Source organism: Nerophis ophidion, linkage group LG04, assembly GCF_033978795.1.
Source record: "Nerophis ophidion isolate RoL-2023_Sa linkage group LG04, RoL_Noph_v1.0, whole genome shotgun sequence".
Lineage (NCBI taxonomy): Eukaryota > Metazoa > Chordata > Actinopteri > Syngnathiformes > Syngnathidae > Nerophis > Nerophis ophidion.
In genome coordinates, this window is record NC_084614.1 from 77,972,651 (window position 1) to 77,994,794 (window position 22,144).

Below are 22,144 nucleotides of genomic sequence, written 5' to 3' on the forward strand. Positions count from 1 at the left end.
TTGGCCAAACTCCCATGCACCCTCAAGAACCCTGCCGAGAGTATAGAGCTGGTCCACAGTTCCACGACCAGGACGAAAACCACACTGTTCCTCCTGAATCCGAGGTTCGACTATCCGACGTAGCCTCCTCTCCAGTACACCTGAATAAACCTTACCGGGAAGGCTGAGGAGTGTGATCCCACGATAGTTGGAACACACCCTCCGGTCCCCCTTCTTAAAGAGAGGAACCACCACCCCGGTCTGCCAATCCAGAGGTACCACCCCCGATGTCCACGCGATGCTGCAAAGTCTTGTCAACCAAGACAGCCCCACAGCATCCAGAGCCTTAAGGAACTCCGGGCGGATCTCGTCCACCCCTGGGGCCTTGCCACCGAGGAGCTTTTTAACTACCTCAAATGAGTTTCCTCCGCAGTGTGGCGGGGCTCTCCCTTAGAGATAGGGTGAGAAGCTCTGCCATCCGGGAGGAACTCAAAGTAAAGCCGCTGCTCCTTCACATCGAGAGGAGCCAGATGAGGTGGTTTGGGCATCTGGTCAGGATGCCACCCGAACGCCTCCCTAGGGAGGTGTTTAGGGCACGTCCAACCGGTAGGAGGCCACGGGGAAGACCCAGGACACGTTGGGAAGACTATGTCTCCCCGCTGGCCTGGGAACGCCTCGGGATCCCCCGGGAAGAGCTAGACGAAGTGGCTGGGGAGAGGGAATTCTGGGTTTCCCTGCTTAGGCTGTTGCCCCCGCGACCCGACCTTGGATAAGCGGAGGATGATGGATGGATGTGCTGGACGGGAAAGGCGTCTACCCATCCAAAAATAAGGTCATAGCCATACATGATGTTCCGGCACCCAGAAATGTCAAAGAGCTCAGAGCTTTCCTGGGCCTAGTGAACTACTATGGACGTTTTGTGCCTCAGCAAAGCACAATTTTGGCCCCACTTTACAGGCTAATGAAAGACAAAGTTAAATGGAGATGGGGCGAGGCGGAGCAGAGTGCTTTTGGCAAATGCAAGGAGCTTTTGACCAGTGACAAAGTGCTGGTTCACTATGATCCACGTCTGCCGCTTTCGCTTGCATGTGATGCTTCTGCTTATGGGATCGGAGCAGTGATACAGCACACAACACTAGACGGGCATGAACATCCAATAGCCTATGCTTCCCGCACGCTCTCTCCGGCAGAGAAAAACTATTCACAGATAGAAAAAGAGGCATTGAGCCTGGTGTTTGGTGTGAAGAAGTTCCATCAATATCTGTGGGGGCGCAAGTTTGACTTAATATCCGACCACAAGCCCCTGCTCGCGCTGTTTGGAGAACATGAGAGACTTCCTACAATGGCAGCAGCGCGCCTTCAGAGATGGGCCATCATACTGTCTGCGTATGATTACCACAGGACATACCGCAGGTCAGAGGAGCACGGCAATGTGGACGGGCTGTCTCGTGTTCCGCTGCCTGAGACCAAAGATACAGGTACAGAGACAATGACAGCTTGCATAAATGCACTGTTATATGTTATATGAGTGCAAAAACAAATTTCCAAGGCTACACGAAAGGACACAGAGCTCTCAAAGCTGCACAGGTACATCATGGAAGGATGGCCAAAAGAAATACCAGATGAACTGAGGGTGTACTACAGAAAGAGAGATGAGCTATCTGTCGAACAGGGGTGTGTTCTATGGGGAACAAGAGTAATAGTACCTGCAAAAATGAGAGGTGCAGTGCTAAAAGAGATCCACGACGGACACTCTGGCAGACAATATGTCTGGTGGCCAAATGTAGATATGGATGCTGAGAGAGTCTGCAAGCAGTGTGAGACCTGCCAGCTGGAACAGCGCACGCCACGCCAAGTCCCGCTGCATCCCTGGGATTTTTCCTGGAGAGCTTTGGAAAAGACTACACACTGAATTTGCAGGCCCGTTCTTGGGTCACATGTTCATGATTGTGGTTGATGCATACTCTAAGTGGCTGGAGGTTTACAAAATGGCACAAATCACGTCCACTGCAACCATTACACGACTTAAGAGACTGTTCGCATCATTCGGTGTGCCAGAACAAATAGTCACAGACAATGCGACAACGTTCACATCGGATGAGTTTCAGCAGTTCATAAAGAGGAACGGAGTCCTTCACACGACCGGTGCACCGAGATATCCAGCTACAAATATGTTGCTATTTTTAAAGCAGGCATGAAAAAGCTTGTTGGACAGAACCTGAGTGTTGAGGACAAGATATCACACATCCTGCTGCGCTATCGCACTACTCCCCACAGCACCACTGGAGAGTCACCAGCGGACTTGTTCCTGAAAAGACATGTGCGAACACGTTTGGACTTCCTGAAACCAAGCATCACCGAACGAGTCAGAAAGAGACAGTATCAGCAGAAGGAGAAACATGACAGTCAGGCTGCCGAGAGACAGTTTGATGTAAATGACTCTGTATCTGCGCAACACCGCAGGAGAGAAACCCAAATGGATTCCTGGGGTAGTGACACAACAGACTGGTCCAGCGTCATACCGAGTGCAAGGCGAGACACCAGACCAAGTGTACCGGCGTCACGGAGATCAGCTGAGACCTCGCTACCTTCCTGATACTCCAGATTCAGAGCCTGCAGGTGAAACTGAGTCAGCTGAGCGGAACGGACTCCGCAGAACCTGAACCACCAGCTTTTGAGTTGGAACCGCCAGTGCTGCCTGACCCAGAGACAGTGACTTTGAGACGCTCAGAGCGTACTATCAGGCGACCTCAGCGTTTATAGGGACTGATTCTTTTCAGAAGGGAGTTTTTCATTTGTTATTAAAGAGGGTTGAATTTGAGTTTGAATGCACTATCTGGTATAACATCTGTGACATTTTTGTGTTTGTTTATTACAGCATTGAAGAATTGAATGTTGCCGTATTGAAAGTGTGTACTGATTTTGCATTGCCTTTGATCTATGGGGGGAGGTGATGTGGTGTATTAATGTGCATGCTGACTCAGCGTTGTTTGTCCTGACTGACTTGCCGTAGTTGAGTTGTGTCTACTTAGCATGCTCACCAAGTGCTGTACATGAGTGTTGATGATCCCTCTCTAGAGTGTATGCTACTGCTACTCCCAGTCAGATATAAAAGTTACTGAACGTGTGTGCTACCTCGTTATTTGAATATATAACAACGTCTTAACTTTCACCTCCGTTATGTCTCCCAAGCGTGAGGCGTCCCTGCTGGGGTAACGGGACACGCATCTGCCTCGCATGGGTTCGATTCCCGGCCAGGGTTGCATCAGGAAGTTTCATCCTGAGTAAAAAAGTCAGCAGAAAGCCTTCATGAGATGGACTCGCTGTGGCCAAAGTGCTGAACGTGGGGGAAAAGTGTGAGGCAGACGCTTCTGCTGGCAGAATATCAAAGAAAGTGAAAGTAAAAGTAGACACGGTAAAGCCAAACATTGAATGCATGCTTGTTTCAAGTCACCTAAACTCGATGGTGATCATTTTTATTTTTATTTTTATTTTGTCGTACCTGTCAAAGGTGAACACACTTATCCACGTAGGTGAGTAGTAACGAGTTACATTTACTTAGATAAGAAACACAACTTTTACTTTGCTATACAACATATTCAATATATGTATAAAAATATACATTTAGGCCTCCACTCAGGCTTCATCCCAGGGACCCCAAAGGATTTTGGTCAAAAAAATATTTCAAATGTGTCATTATTTTGTATTATTATTATTCCAGGTTTAAATCTGTAGATCAACATGAGGTCTATCTGTCAATATAACCTTTTCAAAGATTTAAGTTGTATGCCCTTTTTGTCAAAGAAAACCCTATTTTGTTATGGGGAAAAAAACACAAAATATGCAATAGTTTCCCCCGATAGAATTTTAAAGTGGAATATTTGAGATTAAATGATAATTGGAGCCTTAAAAATTTCAACAAACAAAAATCCATCCATCCATCCATTTTCTACCGCTTATTCCCTTTTGGGGTCGCGGGGGGTGCTGGCGCCTATCTCAGCTACAATCGGGCGGAAGGCGTGGTACACCCTGGACAAGTCGCCACCTCATCACAAATAAAAATATTGATTTTAATTTATTATTATTTATTTTTTTAGCAATGACACACACAAAAAAATCCTACTGAAATTATTGGGGATCCAAAAGTGTCCTACTCATTAGAAATAAAAAAATATATATTTTTCTTACTGTTTACTTTAAACACAATCGTCTTCATATCAACTTCAGATCCATCCGTCAATTATATATATATATGTATATATATATATATATATATATATATATATATATATATATATGTATATATATATATATATATATATATATATATATATATATATATATATATATATATATATATATATACATACACACAGAGATACATTTTTTATGATTTGGGCTCAGAGATAGCAAAGTATCTATAAGAGTTTCCGGAGGACGATTTGGGAAGTGTGGGAACTGCTTCTTTACGAAGTCCCTCACCTGAAAAAAAGGAAAAAGGTGGGAGTTTGGCAAATCGTATTTGGGAGAGAGTTCAGCGAAGGATCAGAACACTCCGTCTGTATAGAGGTCTTCCACAGTGGTGATACCGTGATCGTGCCAGGTCATAAATGCGGGGTCGGTACGCAAAGGTTTAAATAACTGTTTTTTAAGTAGCGGGGTCAATATAGATGGGCCTTGAAAACCCAAATGTTTCCTTAGCTGGTTCCATATTTTCATGGAGATCGATACAATGGTGTTTGCGCCTTCAAGTTTAAATGGAAAAGGGAGTGGTGAGCATAAGCAAGAACGTCATGAAAAGTGTGGGATTGCCGTTTCAAGGGATACCCAGGCCGGGAGGGTCTGAGAGCCTCCGTCCATCCAGTATAGGAGTTTCTGTACATTAGCCGCCCAATAGTACTGTCTGAAATTGGGGAGTGCAAGCCCTCCCTCAGATTTGGGAGATTGTAGGACCGACTTGCGGATTCGGGCCGATCCGGCCCCCCGTATAAATTTGCATATTGATTTGTCTAATTTATCGAAGAATGATTTAGTGATAAATATGGGGATATGTTGGAAAAGGTAAAGGAATTCAGGCAGAGAGATCATCTTGATCCGATTGATCCGGTCAGCGAGAGATAATAGTAAAACAGACCAGCGGGCAAAGTCCTTCTCCATTTTTTCCATTAGAGGTCAAAAATGTCAGACATAGCCGGAGTAATACGGATTCCCAAGTAATGGATCCCGTCATGTGCCCATTTGAATGCAGCTAAAGATCGTGGTAACTGTTTAGCTAAGGAATTGATCGGAAACAGTTCACTTTTTTGGTAATTAAGTTTGTAGCCAGAGTGTGTGCCAAACCGCTCCAAAATGTTAAAGATTACTGGGAGTGAGCTAGCAGGATCTGAGATGTATAGGAGCAAGTCGTCCGCATAAAGCGACACTTTGTGCAACGTGTCCGACCGGGTGATAGAGGAGACCCATTTTTGAAGCTTTCCAGGTGGAATTATTTCCCATTCTTGCTTGATGAACAGCTTAAGTTGTTCAACAGTCCAGGGTCTCGGTTGTGGTATTTTAGGCTTCATAATGTGCCACACATTTTCAATGGGAGACAGGTCTGGACTACAGGCAGAACAGTCCAGTACCCTCACTCTTTTACTACGAAGCCACGCTGTTGTAACATGTGGCTTGGTATTGTCTTGCTGAAATAAGCAGGGGTGTCCATGATAACGTTGCTTGGATGGCAACATATGTTGCTCCAAAACCTGTATGTACCTTTCAGCATTAATGGTGCCTTCATAGATGTGTAAGTTACCCATGCCTTGGGCACTAATACACCCCCACACCATCACAGATGCTGGCTTTTGAACTTTGCGCCTAGAACAATCCGCATGGTTCTTTTCCTCTTTGATCTGGAGGACACAACGTCCACAGTTTCCAAAAAACAATTTGAAATGTGGACTCGTCAGACCACACAACTCTTTTACACTTTGCATCAGTCCATCTTGGATGAGCTCGGGTTTAGCGACGCTGGCAGAATTTCTGGGTGTTGTTGATAACTGGCTTTCGCTTTGAATAGTACAGTTTTAACTTGTACTTACAGATGTAGCAACCAACTGTAGTTACTGACAGTGGTTTTCTGAAGTGTTCCTGAGCCCATGTGGTGATAACCTTTACACACTGATGCCACTTTTTGATGCAGTACCACCTGAAGGATCGAAGGTCAAGGGGATTCAATGTTGTTTTCAGCCTTGCTGCTTACGTGCAGGGATTTACCCAGATTCTCTGAACCTTTTGATTATATTACGGACCGCAGATGGTGAAATCCCTAAATTCCTTGCAATAGCTAGTTGAGAGATGTTGTTTTTAAACATTTGTTCATGAAGTGGTGACCCTCGCCCCATCCTTGTTTGTGAATGAACAAACATTTCATGGAAGCTGCTTTTATACCCAATCATGGCACCCACCTGTTCCCAATTAGCCTGTTCACTTGTGGGATGTTTCAAATAAGTGTTTGATGAGCATTCCTCGACTTTCTCAGTCTTTTTTGCCACTTGTGCCATATTTTTTCAAACATGTTGCAGGCAATTCCAAATGAGCTAATACTTCAAAAAATAAAGTTTCCAGTTTGAATGTTTAGTATCAGTCTATTCAATTGAATATGGGTTGAAAAAGGTTTGTAAATCATTGTTTTTTGTTTTTATTTACCATTTACACAACGTCCCAACTTCATTGGTCTCGGGTTTTGTATATTGAAAAAAAGAACATTATTAAAAAAAAAAATAAAGGCCACAAAAACGCATCGATCAAATTGGTTGTAATTAGCCCCTTAAGTCCTTTAGTAGCTATAAAATGATGTTGCTGAAAAGACGATATCTGTAAAATGTGTGTCTGTGGAGCACAAGCACTGATCCTGCAGCCGTGTGTGGAACTGTCAGTGTGCCCAGTTACTAAATAAAAACTAAATAGTGCTGGCACGACAGCGGTGAGTGTTGATAAATCATATTGGGCGTGATAAATAATTATATTCGCATTTCCTCCCAGTATTGTGGGAGTTTTAATGATCAGCATATATTTTGCATGTTAATGAAGACAGAGACCCAAAATGTATTGCACGCCTTATTCTGCTCACTTAAGAGACACAATCCACTTTGCACAGGTTTAGTAGATCAGCTCTGCGTGTGCTATCGGGTTTGCACGTCTTTTAGTACACGCAAACCTTTAATAAATCAGGCCCTATGAGTCCAACTCCATCCTGGAGACGAGGATTGCACTTTGTCAGGCCTCTACCTTCATACCTGTGCAACTTGGGTGTGCCACCTGAAGACTAAGCTCAAAATAAACACAAGAAGGTGCCAATCTCTCAGGAGGGGAAGTAAATAAATAAAAGTGAACTCAACTTCATAAAGTATCCTTGATCCACATTTTTCCCACCATCACTACATTTATCTTAACTTGATGGCCTAATTCTTAAACTGAATGTTCACCTTTAGTAGGACTTCACACACAATAGTCAATATTTACACCACTGAAAAGTACAATCCACTTATGAGCAAAACAAAAACATTCTTCTCAAACTAGTTTATCAACAAGTCAGCTGCGTCATGCCTCAAAGTTTCCGCCTCCTCCACTTATTCACACACAGAGAAACTTAACAGCACTGCCTACACTCTAGACCAGGGGTCTCAAACTCAATTTACCAGGGGGCCACTGGATGCAGAGTCTGAGTGAGGCTGGGCCGCAAGAAAAGATGTATTTATTTATTTTTTTTGCATACTCCTCAGCATGTCTAGTTGTATAATGACGTTTCAAATTGTATCCCTTGTGCAACTTTCTGGGTGCAAATAAGACACGTCGGGGTGCCCCTGTGCTCAACAAAGAAATATCGCATCTCCCACTTTTCCTGGAATTGTCTTTGCTCATCACTAACCCTTCTCTTCACTGCAGGCTTTGAAAAAGACATGTTTGGGGTTGTGGAATATATTTGTATTTAGCCCACGCACGGAGAATAATGTTGTTTCCGCAATGTGCGTCGCTCCGCTTTTCCTCCCTACAGCAACACGGCGGTCGGCGGATAATAGCCGGGAAAGTACCGGGATAGCGAGCGCTAAAAAGTGACGGCTCCCGGAGTGTTTATATGTAGTGTTCATCGTGTGAGGCAATGCAAACTAAACAAGAAAAAAAAAAGCAAATAACGGTTTGAATCGGTCCAGGTTATCGGGGACTGTTATTACTGACGGACAGGTGTCGCGGTGTGACTGCAGCCAGGCACCTAAGTGAACCCCCGTCTCCATGGCAACGTCTCTGTCGCTTTCACTCATTTGCCGCTTTTCCACCAACGCAGGGTAGGCAACCCAGAACGTTGAAAGAGCCATTTTGGACCCGAATAACACAACGCTGTCAAGCGCCGTTCATATAAAACTTGCGGGCCGCACTAACATTAAAGGCCTACTGAAATGAGATTTTCTTATTTAAATGGGGATAGCAGGTCCATTCTATGTGTCATACTTGATCATTTCCAGATATTGCCATATTTTTGCGGAAAGGATTTAGTAGAGAACATCGACGATAAAGTTAGCAACTTTTGGTGCTGATAAAAAAGCCTTGCCTGTACCGGAAGTAGCAGACGATGTGCGCGTGACGTCACGGGTTGTGGAGCTCCTCACATCTGAACATTGTTTACAATCATGGCCACCAGCAGCGAGAGCGATTCGGACCGAGAAAGCGACGATTTCCCCATTAATTTGAGCGAGGATGAAAGATTTGTGGATGAGGAAAGTGAGAGTGAAGGACTAGAAAGAAAAAAAAAAGACTACAGTGGGAGCGATTCAGATATTATTAGACAAATTTACTAGGATAATTCAGGAAATTTCCTTATCTGGTTATTGTGTTACTAGTGTTAAAGTGTGATTACATGGTCGTAACTGTACAACCTGAAGGTCGGCCCCGCACCTTTCTTCAGCACCAGTCGACGGGTGGTGGCGACGCCCATCTCTGCCCTTCGCAAGGGACCCTCTCCGAAACACGATCTTTTAAAGTGACCGCTGCATAATACACTGTACTTTGTGTGTGTGGTCCAATCCAGCCGTGTTCGCTTGACCGCTCTGTTCCATAGTAAAGCTTCAACGTCATCCTTCGGGAATGTAAACAATGAAACACCGGCTGTGTTTGTGTTGCTAAAGGCGGCCGCAATACACCGCTTCCCACCTACAGCTTTCTTCTTTGATGTCTCCATTATTCATTGAAACAATAGCTAAAGATTCAGCAACACAGATCTCCAGAATACTGTGGAATTATGCGATTAAAACAGACGACTTATAGCTGGGAACGGTACTGGAACAAAATGTCCTCCACAATGCGTGATGTCACACGCACGCATCATCATACTGCGACGTTTCAGCAGGATACTTTGGCGCGAAATTCAAAATGGCAATTTAGTAAACTGGCATGTGTTGCAATGTTAATATTTCATCATTGATATATAAACTATCAGACTGCGTGGTCGCTAGTAGTGGCTTTCAGTAGGCCTTTCAATCAATCAATCATCAATCAATGTTTATTTATATAGCCCTAAATCACAAGTGCCTCAAAGGGCCGCACAAACCACAACGACATCCTCGGTAGGGCCCACATAAGGGCAAGGAAAAACTCGCCCCAGTGGGACGTCGACCATGATGACTATGAGAAACCTTGGAGAGGACCACATATGTGGGCAACACAGGCACTGAGCAAAAGTCTCTTGCTCTCTGTCCCTCAGGACAGAACGGAAGGCTCCGAATGGAATTAGTTCAGTGAGTTTCAGTTTCGTCTGCAATGCATTCCATGCCATAGGGGCAGCAATGCCAAAAGCTCTTTTGCCAAATTCAGTCCGTACATGGGGAACAGTTAAAACATACAAATTGTTAGAACGTAACGCATAAGAGCTGTTTTTTCTTTGTAACAAAGTAGACAAGTATGGAGGTATTAAACCTAAAAGAGCTTTATAAATGATGACCAGCCAATGTGTGTATCTGTGTGCACTCAATGAAGATAAGTCTGACTTCATATACAGTTGACAGTGGTGGGTGAGACTACGACAGCCAGGAACAAATCTTAGTGCTGAGTGAAAAACAGTGTCCAAGGACTGGAGGCATTTAGATGAAGCACTAAAATAAAGCAGGTCTCCATAATCATTTACGGGCAAGATAGTCGCTGTCACCAATTTCTTTCTGACTTTAAGAGAGAAGCCGTTTTTATTTCTAAAAAGGAAACCGAGCTTTACCCTGAGCTTAGAGACCAAGTTGTTAATACGGGCTTTAAATGAAAGCTCCTGATCAAGAGTAAAACCCAAGTACTTGTAATTTAAGACCTGCTCTATAGGGTTTCCATTTGATGTTACAATATTTGGAATATTTTCCAGTAGCACCCTTGAATGAGAGAAACCATTACTTTGCTTTTATCTGTATTTAAAACCAATTTAAGATCAAATAAGCGAGCCTGGATGACATCAAAAGCAGCTTGTAAAAACTCAAAAGCCTGAGTGCTGGAGGTTGAACAGCAATAAATAATGGTGTCGTCTGCATAAAAATGGTACATTGCATTTGACAGATTATTGCAAAGATTATTCAAGTAGATAGAAAATAAAATGGGCCCCAGCACTGAGCCTTGTGGAACTCCTTTGGTAATGTCCAATAATGAAGAGGTTGTCCCAGCCACCTGTACACGTTGTGTTCTGCTGGAAAGATAGTCTGTAAACCAAGCAGCTGCATTTTTAGATAATCCAACGTGATGGAGAGCTTCAATGAGCAGACTGTGGTCTACTGTGTCAAATGCTTTTGACAAATCAATAAAAAGGCCGACACAGTATTTTTTTGCCGTCCACAGCCTCGATTAAATCATTGAGGACCTTAAGAGCAGCTGTAATAGTGCTATGCTGTATTCTAAAACCCGATTGAAATGGGGATTAAATATTGTTTAATTCTAAAAAAAATCATTTAGCTGGTTACTGATGATTTTCTCAAACAATTTTGCTAAAATGCATAATTTAGAAATTGGTCTGTAATTATTTATATTTGTGGGTTCACCCCCTTTTAGCAGGGGAAGAACAAAGGCTGATTTCCAGATTTTTGGAATGCTTTTACTTGTTAGACTGAGGTTAAAAATATGCGAGAGAGGCTCAGCAATAAAATCAGCAGCCAATTTTAAGAAAACGGGTTCAATTTGGTCCGGTCCTGCTGCTTTAGTTGTGTCCAGGCTCTTTAGTGCATTGTATACCTCAGATACTGATACAGGTGTGAAGTCACAAGTGCAGGTGCTGCGTCTAATTACAGCCTGTGGTGTATTTGGGATATTAACATTAGTTAAACCAACATTTGACGATTGAGGATTCAACGACTCAAACAAAAATCCGGCAGAAACTAAATACTCATTAAAACAATTTGATATAGTTGTCTTATCAGACAAAGTACCAGATTGAGTAATCAAAGGACATGGAAAGTCATTTGTTTTCACATGATTTAAAGAAACTTTTATGATTTGCCAAACATTTTTGGGGTCATTTACATGTTTTTTGCATTCATGCAGGTAAAAATCAGACTTGGCTCTCTTAACAAGCGAAGTACATTTATTTCTAAGCTGGCGAAAGCTAAGCCAGTCAACCTCTGTCTTTGTTTTTCGAGCCCTGGCCCAAGCAACATCTCTCTCTTTGAGAAGGTTTCCAATTGCAGCGGTAAACCAGGGATTATTTCGACCAGGGGCGTCACTAGACCTAATACTGTACTGGGGCACACCTGGGGCACAAATAATCCATGTGAGCGTGCAAAGCGCGCAAGCAAAACCATTTTTAGCACTTATTTATCATAAAAAATACATAAATAGTGCTTTAAACTATGAAATCATATCAGATGATGTTGTATGGATCTTTGATGAACCACCTGAAATTAACTCATGCATTTGACCTACTTGTGCACTTTTTTTACTCCAGACTTCTAAACTGCTACTGGTAAAAGCAAAAAGGGAGAGCAATGAATCTTTTTGAAATATTTATTGCAGTAATCATCTGCAAATTTAACATCGACAAAAGTAAAACAAAACATAAAGCACCCCTACATCTCTGGGTTCTTTTATATTATTTAATTTCCATTTATGGCAATGTGGCTAATCCTATTTCAGATACACACAACTATAAAATATACACAAAACAATAAAGCCACAGTAGTAGAATAAATGAACAACTGTTGTGTGTCTGTTCAGGGAATCATTTTCTGAGAAGTAAACTGTAACGTCTCCTTTTTATTTTTGCAAAGTGGTCAATCACTCTGGACAGACATGGAAATATTACAGTAACTGTTATACAGTTGACCAGTGGTTCCCAACTGCTGGCTCCTCACATAAAAGTGGATTGTGTGTCATTTTCAGTCAGATGTGTGCATGAAAAAAAAAAAGTTTAGGGAGAAAAAAATCAAATTGTGGCAACAAAACCAGATTATTTTAGCCATTTTTCTAGTGACTATTAGTGAGTATTTTAGCAAAAGGCAAACCGACTAACAAGTTGGAGGAGGACTCAGGACAGTCATGGAAATATATTTGAAAAAAATCTAAATGGGGCAACAAAACCCGATATTTTCAGCCATCTTTCTGAAAACAAATACAGAAATGTTACTATTTTTTCTGGAAACAAAACCAGATGCTTTAGCTGTAGCCATTTTTCTGGTGACAAAACAAGATTATTTTAGTCAAAGTCGCACCGATTAACAAGACAAGTCTACTGTGCTATTTTTCTGTGAAATAAACTTGAATGATTTAAAAATTTGGCTCATGACTTGAAATGGAAAAATGTTTTTCTTCCTGAAGATAAACCATTTGAGAAGCACTCAACTCACACATGCTGACTCCAAATCATCATTGATGCAGAAGCAGCAGACAATAACCAACATGATGTTTCATGTTGATTGGAAATTGCCCCGACAGCTCGTACAGCAAATGAATATGTTTGTCTTGATACAAGGACTAACGTTAGCTAACTTAGCATCAACTCAAGACAATGATGTTGCCTAGCTAGCTAGGACTTCACTTACATCTCTCATTCCTTGCTGCTTCTTCCCTGCTGCGGGCCAATAACTTTCTTAAATCCATCTAGGAGTTACAGTTTGAGTCAAATAAAAATAAAAATAATGTAATTAACAAATTGTTGTTGGCTAACGTCACCTACCTCACATAGTGATTCGAACCCCCCCCCCCCTCTCTCTCTCTCAACCGAAGTCTCGATCCACACGTGAATAAATTACCATATTAAGTAGCCATGTGCTCACTGTTTCGTGGAGTGAATACAGTAGCAATCAATTACCATACTAAGTAGTATGTGCGCTGTTGTCTATGTTATGTAGACTTAAAACTCTGAAGCGTTTTTTTTTTATTGGCGACATTTTTACTGGGGCACTGCAGATCAACAGTGGGGCACGTGCCCCAGTGAAATATGTCTGGCGACGCCCCTGATTTTGACCTTTAACTCTAAATTTTCGAAAGGGAGCATGTTTATTGACTATACGTTGAAATTCGTTATAAAAGTATTTCAACGCTATCTCAATATCATCAATTAAAGCAACTCTGTTCCACTCAAAGGCAGCTAAGTCGTATATAAAAGCTGGGAGGCAAAAAATGTTAATATCTCTTTTGCATGTAATAATGGGTTTTGATTTTGGTAGCTTGCAGTTTCCTACAGCTGCAATTGTACAATGATCACTCAAGTCATTGACAAACACCCCAGTACCAGTGTACTTATGGGGAGCCTTGGTTAGAATTAGATCAAGTAAAGATGATTTTGAGGGGTTTTTAGTATTGGGTCGAGTTGGGGAAGTGAATAATTGAGTTAAATTTAGTGTGTTGCATACAGCTTTAAGGTTATCAGAAGAGGAAGTCGACCAGTCAAAATTTAAATCACCAACCAAGAGAAGTTCACTAGTCCACTCATAAAGGATTCAAGAGAGGCAAGGGCTTCAGTGGAGGCATAGGGAGGTCTATAACACCCTACAATTGCGAGAGTTTGGCCATGCGAGAATTCAAGCTGCAGGGCAAGGAGTTCAACTGGTTTAGTGATTGACAGTGATGATAATAAAGTAACATTAAATCTGTTTTTTATATACATAGCCACCCCTCCACCTTTTCGAGGACGATCGCATCGGAAGACATTGTATCCATTTATAGCAATGTCCTTGTCAGAGACTGCTTTACTTAGCCAGGTTTCTGATAAAATAAATATATCTGCATTGGTCCAATAATCAAAGTTCAGATGTCCAAGCTACAAGAGTTGGAAGACCAAGCTAAGGCTAGCAGAGGCCCAGCTTTAGTCAGTCTGAGGCTAAGATGGATCCAGGCCGTGGAAGACGGAAGGCCAAGATGAAGCCAGTCGACTCAGACTGTAGGTAGTGGAAGGCCAAGCTGAGACTAGTATAGATCCAGACTGTGGCAGATGGAAGGCCAAAATTTCAGCTAGCAAAACATCCCCCGGCTTCTGCAGGTCAGAGGCCTCCAGATTTCCAAATCCAACAAAAGCAGTCAGAAATACCACTTTTTGGAAGTAAGCCTTCATTCATCAATTGTTACGCTTAAAACTAGTGCAATTTACTTAAATCGGCTAAAAAAAAAGAGACTAAAACACATAGAAATTCAGACCACTTTGACAAGCAGACAAACAAAAGACAGTCCTGTCGGCCATCTTGGATTGGACATTCAACATTAACCCAATTTGGAAATCGGTCTGTAGTTATTTATATTTGTGGATTCACCTACTTTTGACGGGGGAAGAAGAAAGGCGGGTTTGCTGATTTTTGGAACGATTTTGCTTGAAAGACTCAGGTTAAAAAGGCATGAAAAAGAAAAAGGCAATTAGAAATATTATACATTATGTCCCATATAAGCTCATACACGACACATTCTACAGATAGTGTATAAAAAAAACTAAATAGTGGAATAAAAGAGGTGAAAACATGTGAAATGGAACAAAGAAAAGTTGCATTGTTGAGTCTAATAAAGCTGCCATGCAGGTTGTTTTCTCTTTAAAGCTGTCATTGCTCAAAAATAATAATGAATCAAACTCAATGTTGTTACAAATTATTTAAACTATTCAAGGCTCCAATTACGTCACTTACAAAATTTGACTTAAGAGTATTTTTATAGGATATTTTGTGTTTATCCTACAAAAAAAAGAAAGAAATGAAGAAGCTGTCACGTACTTGCATGGCTGCTCTAGTTGTGACCCCAAGATGCAGGAGACAGGAGGACGACGTGCGGGTGAGAGTCTTTTAATTCCCACAGGGAGCACAAGGAGGTGCAGGAGGGAAGTGCACAGAAGCATAAGCAGCATACAGAAAAACCAAAGTAACGTTTCACAAAACAATCCTTGAGCCCTGACTGGAGGGCGAGGCAGGCATAAATAGAAGCCAGTTGATTAAAGTAAAAGTACCAATGATTGTCACACACACACTAGGTGTGGTGAGATTTTCCTCTGCGTTTGACCCATCACCCTCACCCCATGACCAGGTGTGGCCAGGCTGCCAATCAGCGACAGGTGAGGAGGGAAAAGGGCTCAGGGAGACAAACAGGAAGTGGGACCAAAATAAGAGCGCTGACTAGGAGATAAACACAAACGCAAACAGACCGCGTGACACCTGACGTGACAGGTCGTCACAGAAACGAGGGATGGATCTGAAATTTATCGAGGGACTTAAGTGTTGAAAGTAAAACAAAATGTTTGACTTATTTTTATGAGTGGGGCCCGTTTGGATCCTAATAATTTCAGTGGGACAAGTTTTAATTGTCATTGCTCAAAAAAAATAATGAATCGATGATGTTATGAATTATTGACATATTTAAGATTGCAATTACGTTGAGTGAAAATTATTATTTTGTGCTTTTGCCATAACAAAACAAGGTTTTGACAAAAATGGCGTAAATTATGAAAAAAAAAAAAAGACTGATAAGGACGGATAAACCTGAAATTGATCAAGGGATTTAAGTGTTGAGTGAAAAAGTAAAAACATAAACAAAAATGACCTACTTCTACCATTTTTATGACTGAGACTCTTCCTGGTCCCCAAGAAAGCAGTGCGAGGCGAGTGGAGAAAAAACGGATTTATTGACAGAGATGTGACACAATGTGATATTGATCATAAGCAGCGGCCATTGAAAGAAAAGAAGAAATCCTCGTCATGACGTCAAGGCCATGAAACGTGCGATTTTACAGCCACCAACGTTTGATCTTGAAAGTCTTTTAACGGCCAAAGAAGAATACATGGAATAGCGTGAGGAGCAGTCGGACGAAGAACAAAGCACATCTCCATCTCATCTCCGAGTGTGATGACGTCCCTCAGCGATGGAGACATCTCCCTGTGTTCCAGTGCACAAAGCATCCTGGAGGAAGAAGACCACTCAGCACATTCCCGACAGAAGCAGGTGAATCCAAGTTGAACATCATCTTCACACAAGAACATTTGGAGGTGCAGACAGTCCATGTGAGCTTACTCAGCCTTCAGCCGCCTGCACGTTCTCGTCGAGCTCCACGCCGCCGTGGCGAGCTGCGGGACAAACGCAAACGGTGAAGGAAGAACATCCAGAAGGTGCCTCGTCACTCACATCAGATCTTTGAGGTGTGACTTGGAAACATGACGAGTCAGCACACTTGATGTCTCATTTGGCTGATCCTCATCATGAGGACTCCTGTCAAAAGTGAGATATGCCAGACTTTGTATTGCGTGTGCTCACAGGAGGGACTTTTATTGTGAAGGAGTCAGCTCCAGTTGGGCTTTTCCGGCTAAACTTGTAACAAAGGTCCACATCAGACCTCCATGTGAGTGACGCTTCACCACGGCTTTGTTTCTTGCGGCTCAAAGAAAAGATGTTTTACTTACCAGCTGGATCGTACTGGGCTGAAATGAAAGAGAAACAAGGTGAAGTGGACTTTTCCCCTCACGTCACGCCGTGTTTCTACGTGAGAGTGTGCGCTCTGTCTCTGTGGATCTTTGAGTGTTTGGCTGGAAGGCAACTAAAAGATGGCCGCACCTTTGCAGCCCGGATGAAAGCATCAACTCACGGCCTGGACCGAGTGCACCGAGAAGAAGAAGACAGAGGACATTGGCGTCCCTCACCTTGTCTGTTTCTGTGACGCCTGACCATGACCATGATGATGATGATGATGATGATGGCCGCCACAGCGAGGACCGCCGCCGTGGCAGCGAGGGCGACGCTCAAGTTGTCTGTGGAGAGCAAAAAAGCACAAGTGGAGTGACAAAGCATGAAGAGGAAACCTTCATGACTACTTTGCATGCAGACGTCAAGCGTTGTCATGGTGACATGGATCAATAATGGTGACAGGTGGACTTGTGATGGGAAACATCTCCAACTAAATGTGTCTTTCTCACCTTCATGGCTTGCGTTGCTCAGGATGCTTCTTCTCTCCAGCTTGGTGACCAAGTCCTCCTTGACGCCTGACAGCTGAAACACACATTCGTACTTGCCCTCCACGTTGGCCGTCACCTCCACTTTCAGCGCCACCGACATCTGGAAGGTTCCGTCGTGGTTGGGGAGTATCTCTCCGTGCTCCACGTCCTCGAAGATCTGCTCGCCGTCTTTCCTCCAAAACAGGTCGGCACCGTCGGGGTAGAAACCTGTCGCCATGCAGCTGACCGGAGAGGACGGCGTCTTCTGGAGCAGGAACACCTCTGGAAGCTCTGCACAGGAAGTGATGTCACGTGTGAACACAGGACAACGTGGGGAGAAGGTGTGGATGGAGAGAAGGTGTGGATGGAGGTAAAGATGGAGAGAAGGTGTGGATGGAGGTAAAGATGAGAAGGTGTGGATGGAGAGAATATGGAGAAAATGTGTGGATGGAGGCAAAGATGGAGAGAAGGTGTGGATTAAAGTAAAGATGGAGAGAATGTAATAATGGAGGTAAAGATGGAGAGAAAGTGAGAACGGAGGTAAATATGGAGAGAACATGTGGATGGAGGTAAAGATGGAGAAAAGATGAGAACAGAGGTAAAGATGGAGTGAAGGTGTCGATGGAAAGAAGGTGTCAATGGAGGTAAAGACGGAGAAAATGGAGGTACAGAGAGAAGATGAGAACAGAAGTAAAGATGGAGAGAAGGTGTGGAGGGAGGTAAAGATGGAGAGAAGATGAGAATGAGATAAAGATGGAGAGAATGAGGTAAAGATGGAGAGAATTAGATAAAGATGGAGAGAAAGTGTAGATGGAGGTAAAGATGGAGAGTAAGAGTGGACGGAGGTAAAGATGGAGAGAAAGTGAGGATGGAGGTAAAAATGGAGGGAAAAGGAGAGAACGGAGGTAAATATGGAGAGAAGGTGTGGATGGAGGTAAAGATGGAGAGAAGGTGAGAATGAGGTAAAGATGGAGAGAAAGTGTAGATGGAGGTAAAGATGGAGAGTAAGAGTGGACGGAGGTAAAGATGGAGAGAAAGTGAGGATGGAGGGAAAAGGAGAGAACGGAGGTAAATATGGAGAGAAGGTGTGGATGGAGGTAAATATGGAGAGAAGGTAAGAATGAGGTAAAGATGGAGAGAAGGAGAGAATGAGATAAAGATGGAGAGAAAGTGTAGATGGAGGTAAAGATGGACAGTAAGAGTGGACGGAGGTAAAGATGGAGAGAAAGTGAGGATGGAGGTAAAAATGGAGGGAAAAGGAGAGAACGGAGGTAAATATGGAGAGAAGGTAAAGATGGAGAGAAGGTAAGAATGAGGTAAAGATGGAGAGAGTGAGGTAAAGATGCAAGAGAAGGAGAGAATGAGATAAAGATGGAGAGAAGGTGTTGATGGAGGTAAAGATTGAGAGAACGTGAGGATGGAGGTAAAGATGGAGAGAAGATGAAAACACAGGTTAAGATGGAAAGAATGTGAGGATGGAGGTGAAGATGGAGAGAAGGTTAGATTTGAGGTAAAGATGGAGAGAAAGTGAGAACGGAGAAAGTGTAGATGGAGGTAAAGATGGAGAGAAGGTGAGAGAAAGAGAGAAGAGTATAAAGAGACAGGGTGTAATGTCAGTAATGTTCCTATAGGGGGAGTGCTAACAAGTTAAAAGGTGAAAGTACATGTTGTGTTTCTACCTGTTCTCATTAGGACCTCCTTCCCATTGTTCACATACTTCTTCAAGTAAGAAGGACATTCCTCAGTGTAGTAAAACTTTTGGTGGTCTAGTAGATGTTTGTTCTGGTCCCACTTGAGTTTGTCGGGGAAAGCTTGTTGTTTTGCTGCAGTAAATGTCCATGTCTTCATGTCCAACGATATGTAATCTTCTCCATCATAACCTTCCTGATGCCAACCTTTAACTTCATCAGTCTCATCATTCCATTCACATCCAATCATCCTCTGGAGAATGTGAACACCTGAGACACACACACACACACACACACACACACACACACACACACACACACACACACACACACACACACACACACACACACACACACACACACACACACACACACACACACACACACACACACACACACACACACACACACACACACACACACACACACACACACACACACACACACACACACACACACACACACACAGTATTAGTGTAGGTTATTATGGGATGGACAGAGACAAGTATCAGTGCAGTAATGTGTGTTTACTACAGTATAAAAAGAGTACATCAAATACATTTAAGTAGTAGAAAGTTCAACATAAACAAACCTCCAGTTTGGTTGAAACGCTTCTTACGAACTTCAAGGTTGTGTTTGCCAATCAACTCATTACCAACACAGATCTCTGTTTGTAATTGCCAGTATTTTGGATCCTCTGCTGTGATTTTGTTCATCCAGTCCTGTTTGGCTTCTGCTTTCCTGCTGTTGCTGTCATAGTGATCAATCTGAACTCCATCAACATAACCAACACTCACATACTCTGGGAAGTTTGGAACTTGAGAGGACGCAGTGGAGAAATACTGCAGCGTGTGAATCACTGAAAGAAGAAAACAACAACAGGATGACTTTTTATTATTTTGTTTCATGTTCAACAATCTTGCACTGTGAATATTTTAGCTCCTTCCGTCTTCAGTCGGGTCTTAAAGTGAACATCAAACACTGCTAGATATCACAGTCAAGACTCACATGTTCTATGACAAATACAACACATTAATAATATTACTAACATCTGTTGGCAGTTTGAACATTTTGAAAATAAACATATTTTCTACAATGGAGGCTGAATAAAAAGTACAACAGAGTTGAACACAACCTGTTCTGCCCATTTGATGTCGACTCTTACTGACATCTTGTGGCGGGGTGATGTTACTACACTTGATTAGTTTCTGACACTTCCGTGTTTGAAGATTTGTGTTCGTTCTTACAAGCCTTGGAAAAAATAAGTCTTTGAACAAGAAACACTAAAGTGAAAATAAATAATGAGCCTAAACGGATTTATCTGCTTCTGTAACCTTCTTGGAACATTTTAATTTTTTACTAGGAAAAAGGGAAAACAATAAATATGTTTAAAAAGAACCAGGATTAAGTAATAAAGGTCTTAAATAATACAACAATAATTTAATTAATAAGTAACAGAAACTATCAGAAGTCAAATAAGTGAAGGCACAAAGAGGATTTATGAATAAAATATTAATAAACTTATAAAAAGGACTTACCAGGCGTCACGCTGTGCATTTGCACGACCAGAAGAAAGAATAAAAACAAGTTCATGATGTCAGCGCGAAACAAAAAGATGTTTGCCACTTTTAATCCCGCAGAGAAAGACAAAAGTGACGAACACTCGCTTGACTCGCAAACAGGAAAAATGAACCAGGAACTGTCGAGGCTCTTTTTATAATACTCCACCTGAGCCAATGAGGAGTCAGCATTCTGTGACGTCACAGTGAGGAGAGAAAACGAAACGCTATTCTGCACAGAAAAGTGGCAGCAGTCAACTGACAAGAAGTCTTCTACTGGACTCACTAGAGAGCGCCCCTTGTGGCCACGTCAGGTAAATGCTTGTGTGGCTTTTCTGGGAAATCACGTGACTTGACAACAAAAAGGTGTGTCAAGTTGGCCGCCAAACTTGGAAAGAAAAGAAAGAAAGAGGAATGAAGGTGAGATTGAGAGTTAAAAGTAATGACAGGGCTGGAACATCCGATCAGTGATCGTATTGTAGTCCTCTCAAGAAAGCATCAATACAAATAATGATTGATAGACATAAAGTCGCTACACCGCAGGACATCCTCACTTCTTTTTATTTCACGTCTTAACTTTCACCTCCGTTATGTCTCCCAAGCGTGAGGCGTCCCTGCTGGGGTAACGGGACACGCATCTGCCTCGCATGGGTTCGATTCCCGGCCAGGGTTGCATCAGGAAGTTTCATCCTGAGTAAAAAAGTCAGCAGAAAGCCTTCATGAGATGGACTCGCTGTGGCCAAAGTGCTGAACGTGGGGGAAAAGTGTGAGGCAGACGCTTCTGCTGGCAGAATATCAAAGAAAGTGAAAGTAAAAGTAGACACGGTAAAGCCAAACATTGAATGCATGCTTGTTTCAAGTCACCTAAACTCGATGGTGATCATTTTTATTTTTATTTTTATTTTGTCGTACCTGTCAAAGGTGAACACACTTATCCACGTAGGTGAGTAGTAACGAGTTACATTTACTTAGATAAGAAACACAACTTTTACTTTGCTATATAACATTTTATTACCATCGTTACATTCATTTATATCAGGGGTCAGCAACCTTTTTGAAACCAAGAGCTACTTCTTGGGTACTGATTAATGCGAAGGGCTACCAGTTTGATACACACTTAAATAAATTGCCAGAAATAACCAATTTGCTCAATTTAACTTAATAAATAAATCTATATGTATAAAAAAATGGGTATTTCTGTCTGTCATTTCGTCGTACATTTTTTTTCCTTTTACAGAAGGTTTTTTGTAGAGAATAAATGATGAAAAAAACACTTAATTGAACGGTTTAAAAGAGGAGAAAACAGGAAAAAAAGGAACATTAAATTTTGAAACATAGTTTATCTTCAATTTCGACTCTTTAAAATTCAAAATTCAACCGAAAAAAAGAAGAGAAAAACTAGCTAATTCGAATCTTTTTGAAGAAATAAAAAAAAAGTATTTATGGAACATCATTAGTATTTTTTCCTGATTAAGATTAATTTTAGAATTTTGATGACATGTTTTAAAAGGTTAAAATCCAATCTGCA

The 22,144-nt window shown here is 42.2% G+C and overlaps 2 protein-coding genes across 2 annotated transcripts; one reads left to right on the forward strand and one right to left on the reverse strand.

Moving 5' to 3' along the window:
- The first annotated feature begins 766 nt into the window (after positions 1 to 766).
- LOC133550472 (uncharacterized) lies at positions 767 to 2,742 on the forward strand. The gene is made up of 5 exons (XM_061896454.1): positions 767 to 1,457; positions 1,529 to 1,566; positions 1,767 to 2,124; positions 2,172 to 2,530; positions 2,584 to 2,742. The coding sequence occupies exons 1-5, from the start codon at positions 767 to 769 to the stop codon at positions 2,740 to 2,742; spliced, it is 1,605 nt and encodes a 534-aa protein (XP_061752438.1).
- Positions 2,743 to 4,366: 1,624 nt separating this feature from the next.
- Positions 4,367 to 18,806, reverse strand: LOC133550473 (uncharacterized). The gene is made up of 2 exons (XM_061896455.1): positions 17,358 to 18,806; positions 4,367 to 4,461 (listed from the first exon to the last, which is right to left on the reverse strand). The coding sequence occupies exons 1-2, from the start codon at positions 17,926 to 17,928 to the stop codon at positions 4,367 to 4,369; spliced, it is 666 nt and encodes a 221-aa protein (XP_061752439.1). The 5' UTR covers positions 17,929 to 18,806.
- Between the last annotated feature and the right edge of the window lie 3,338 nt (positions 18,807 to 22,144).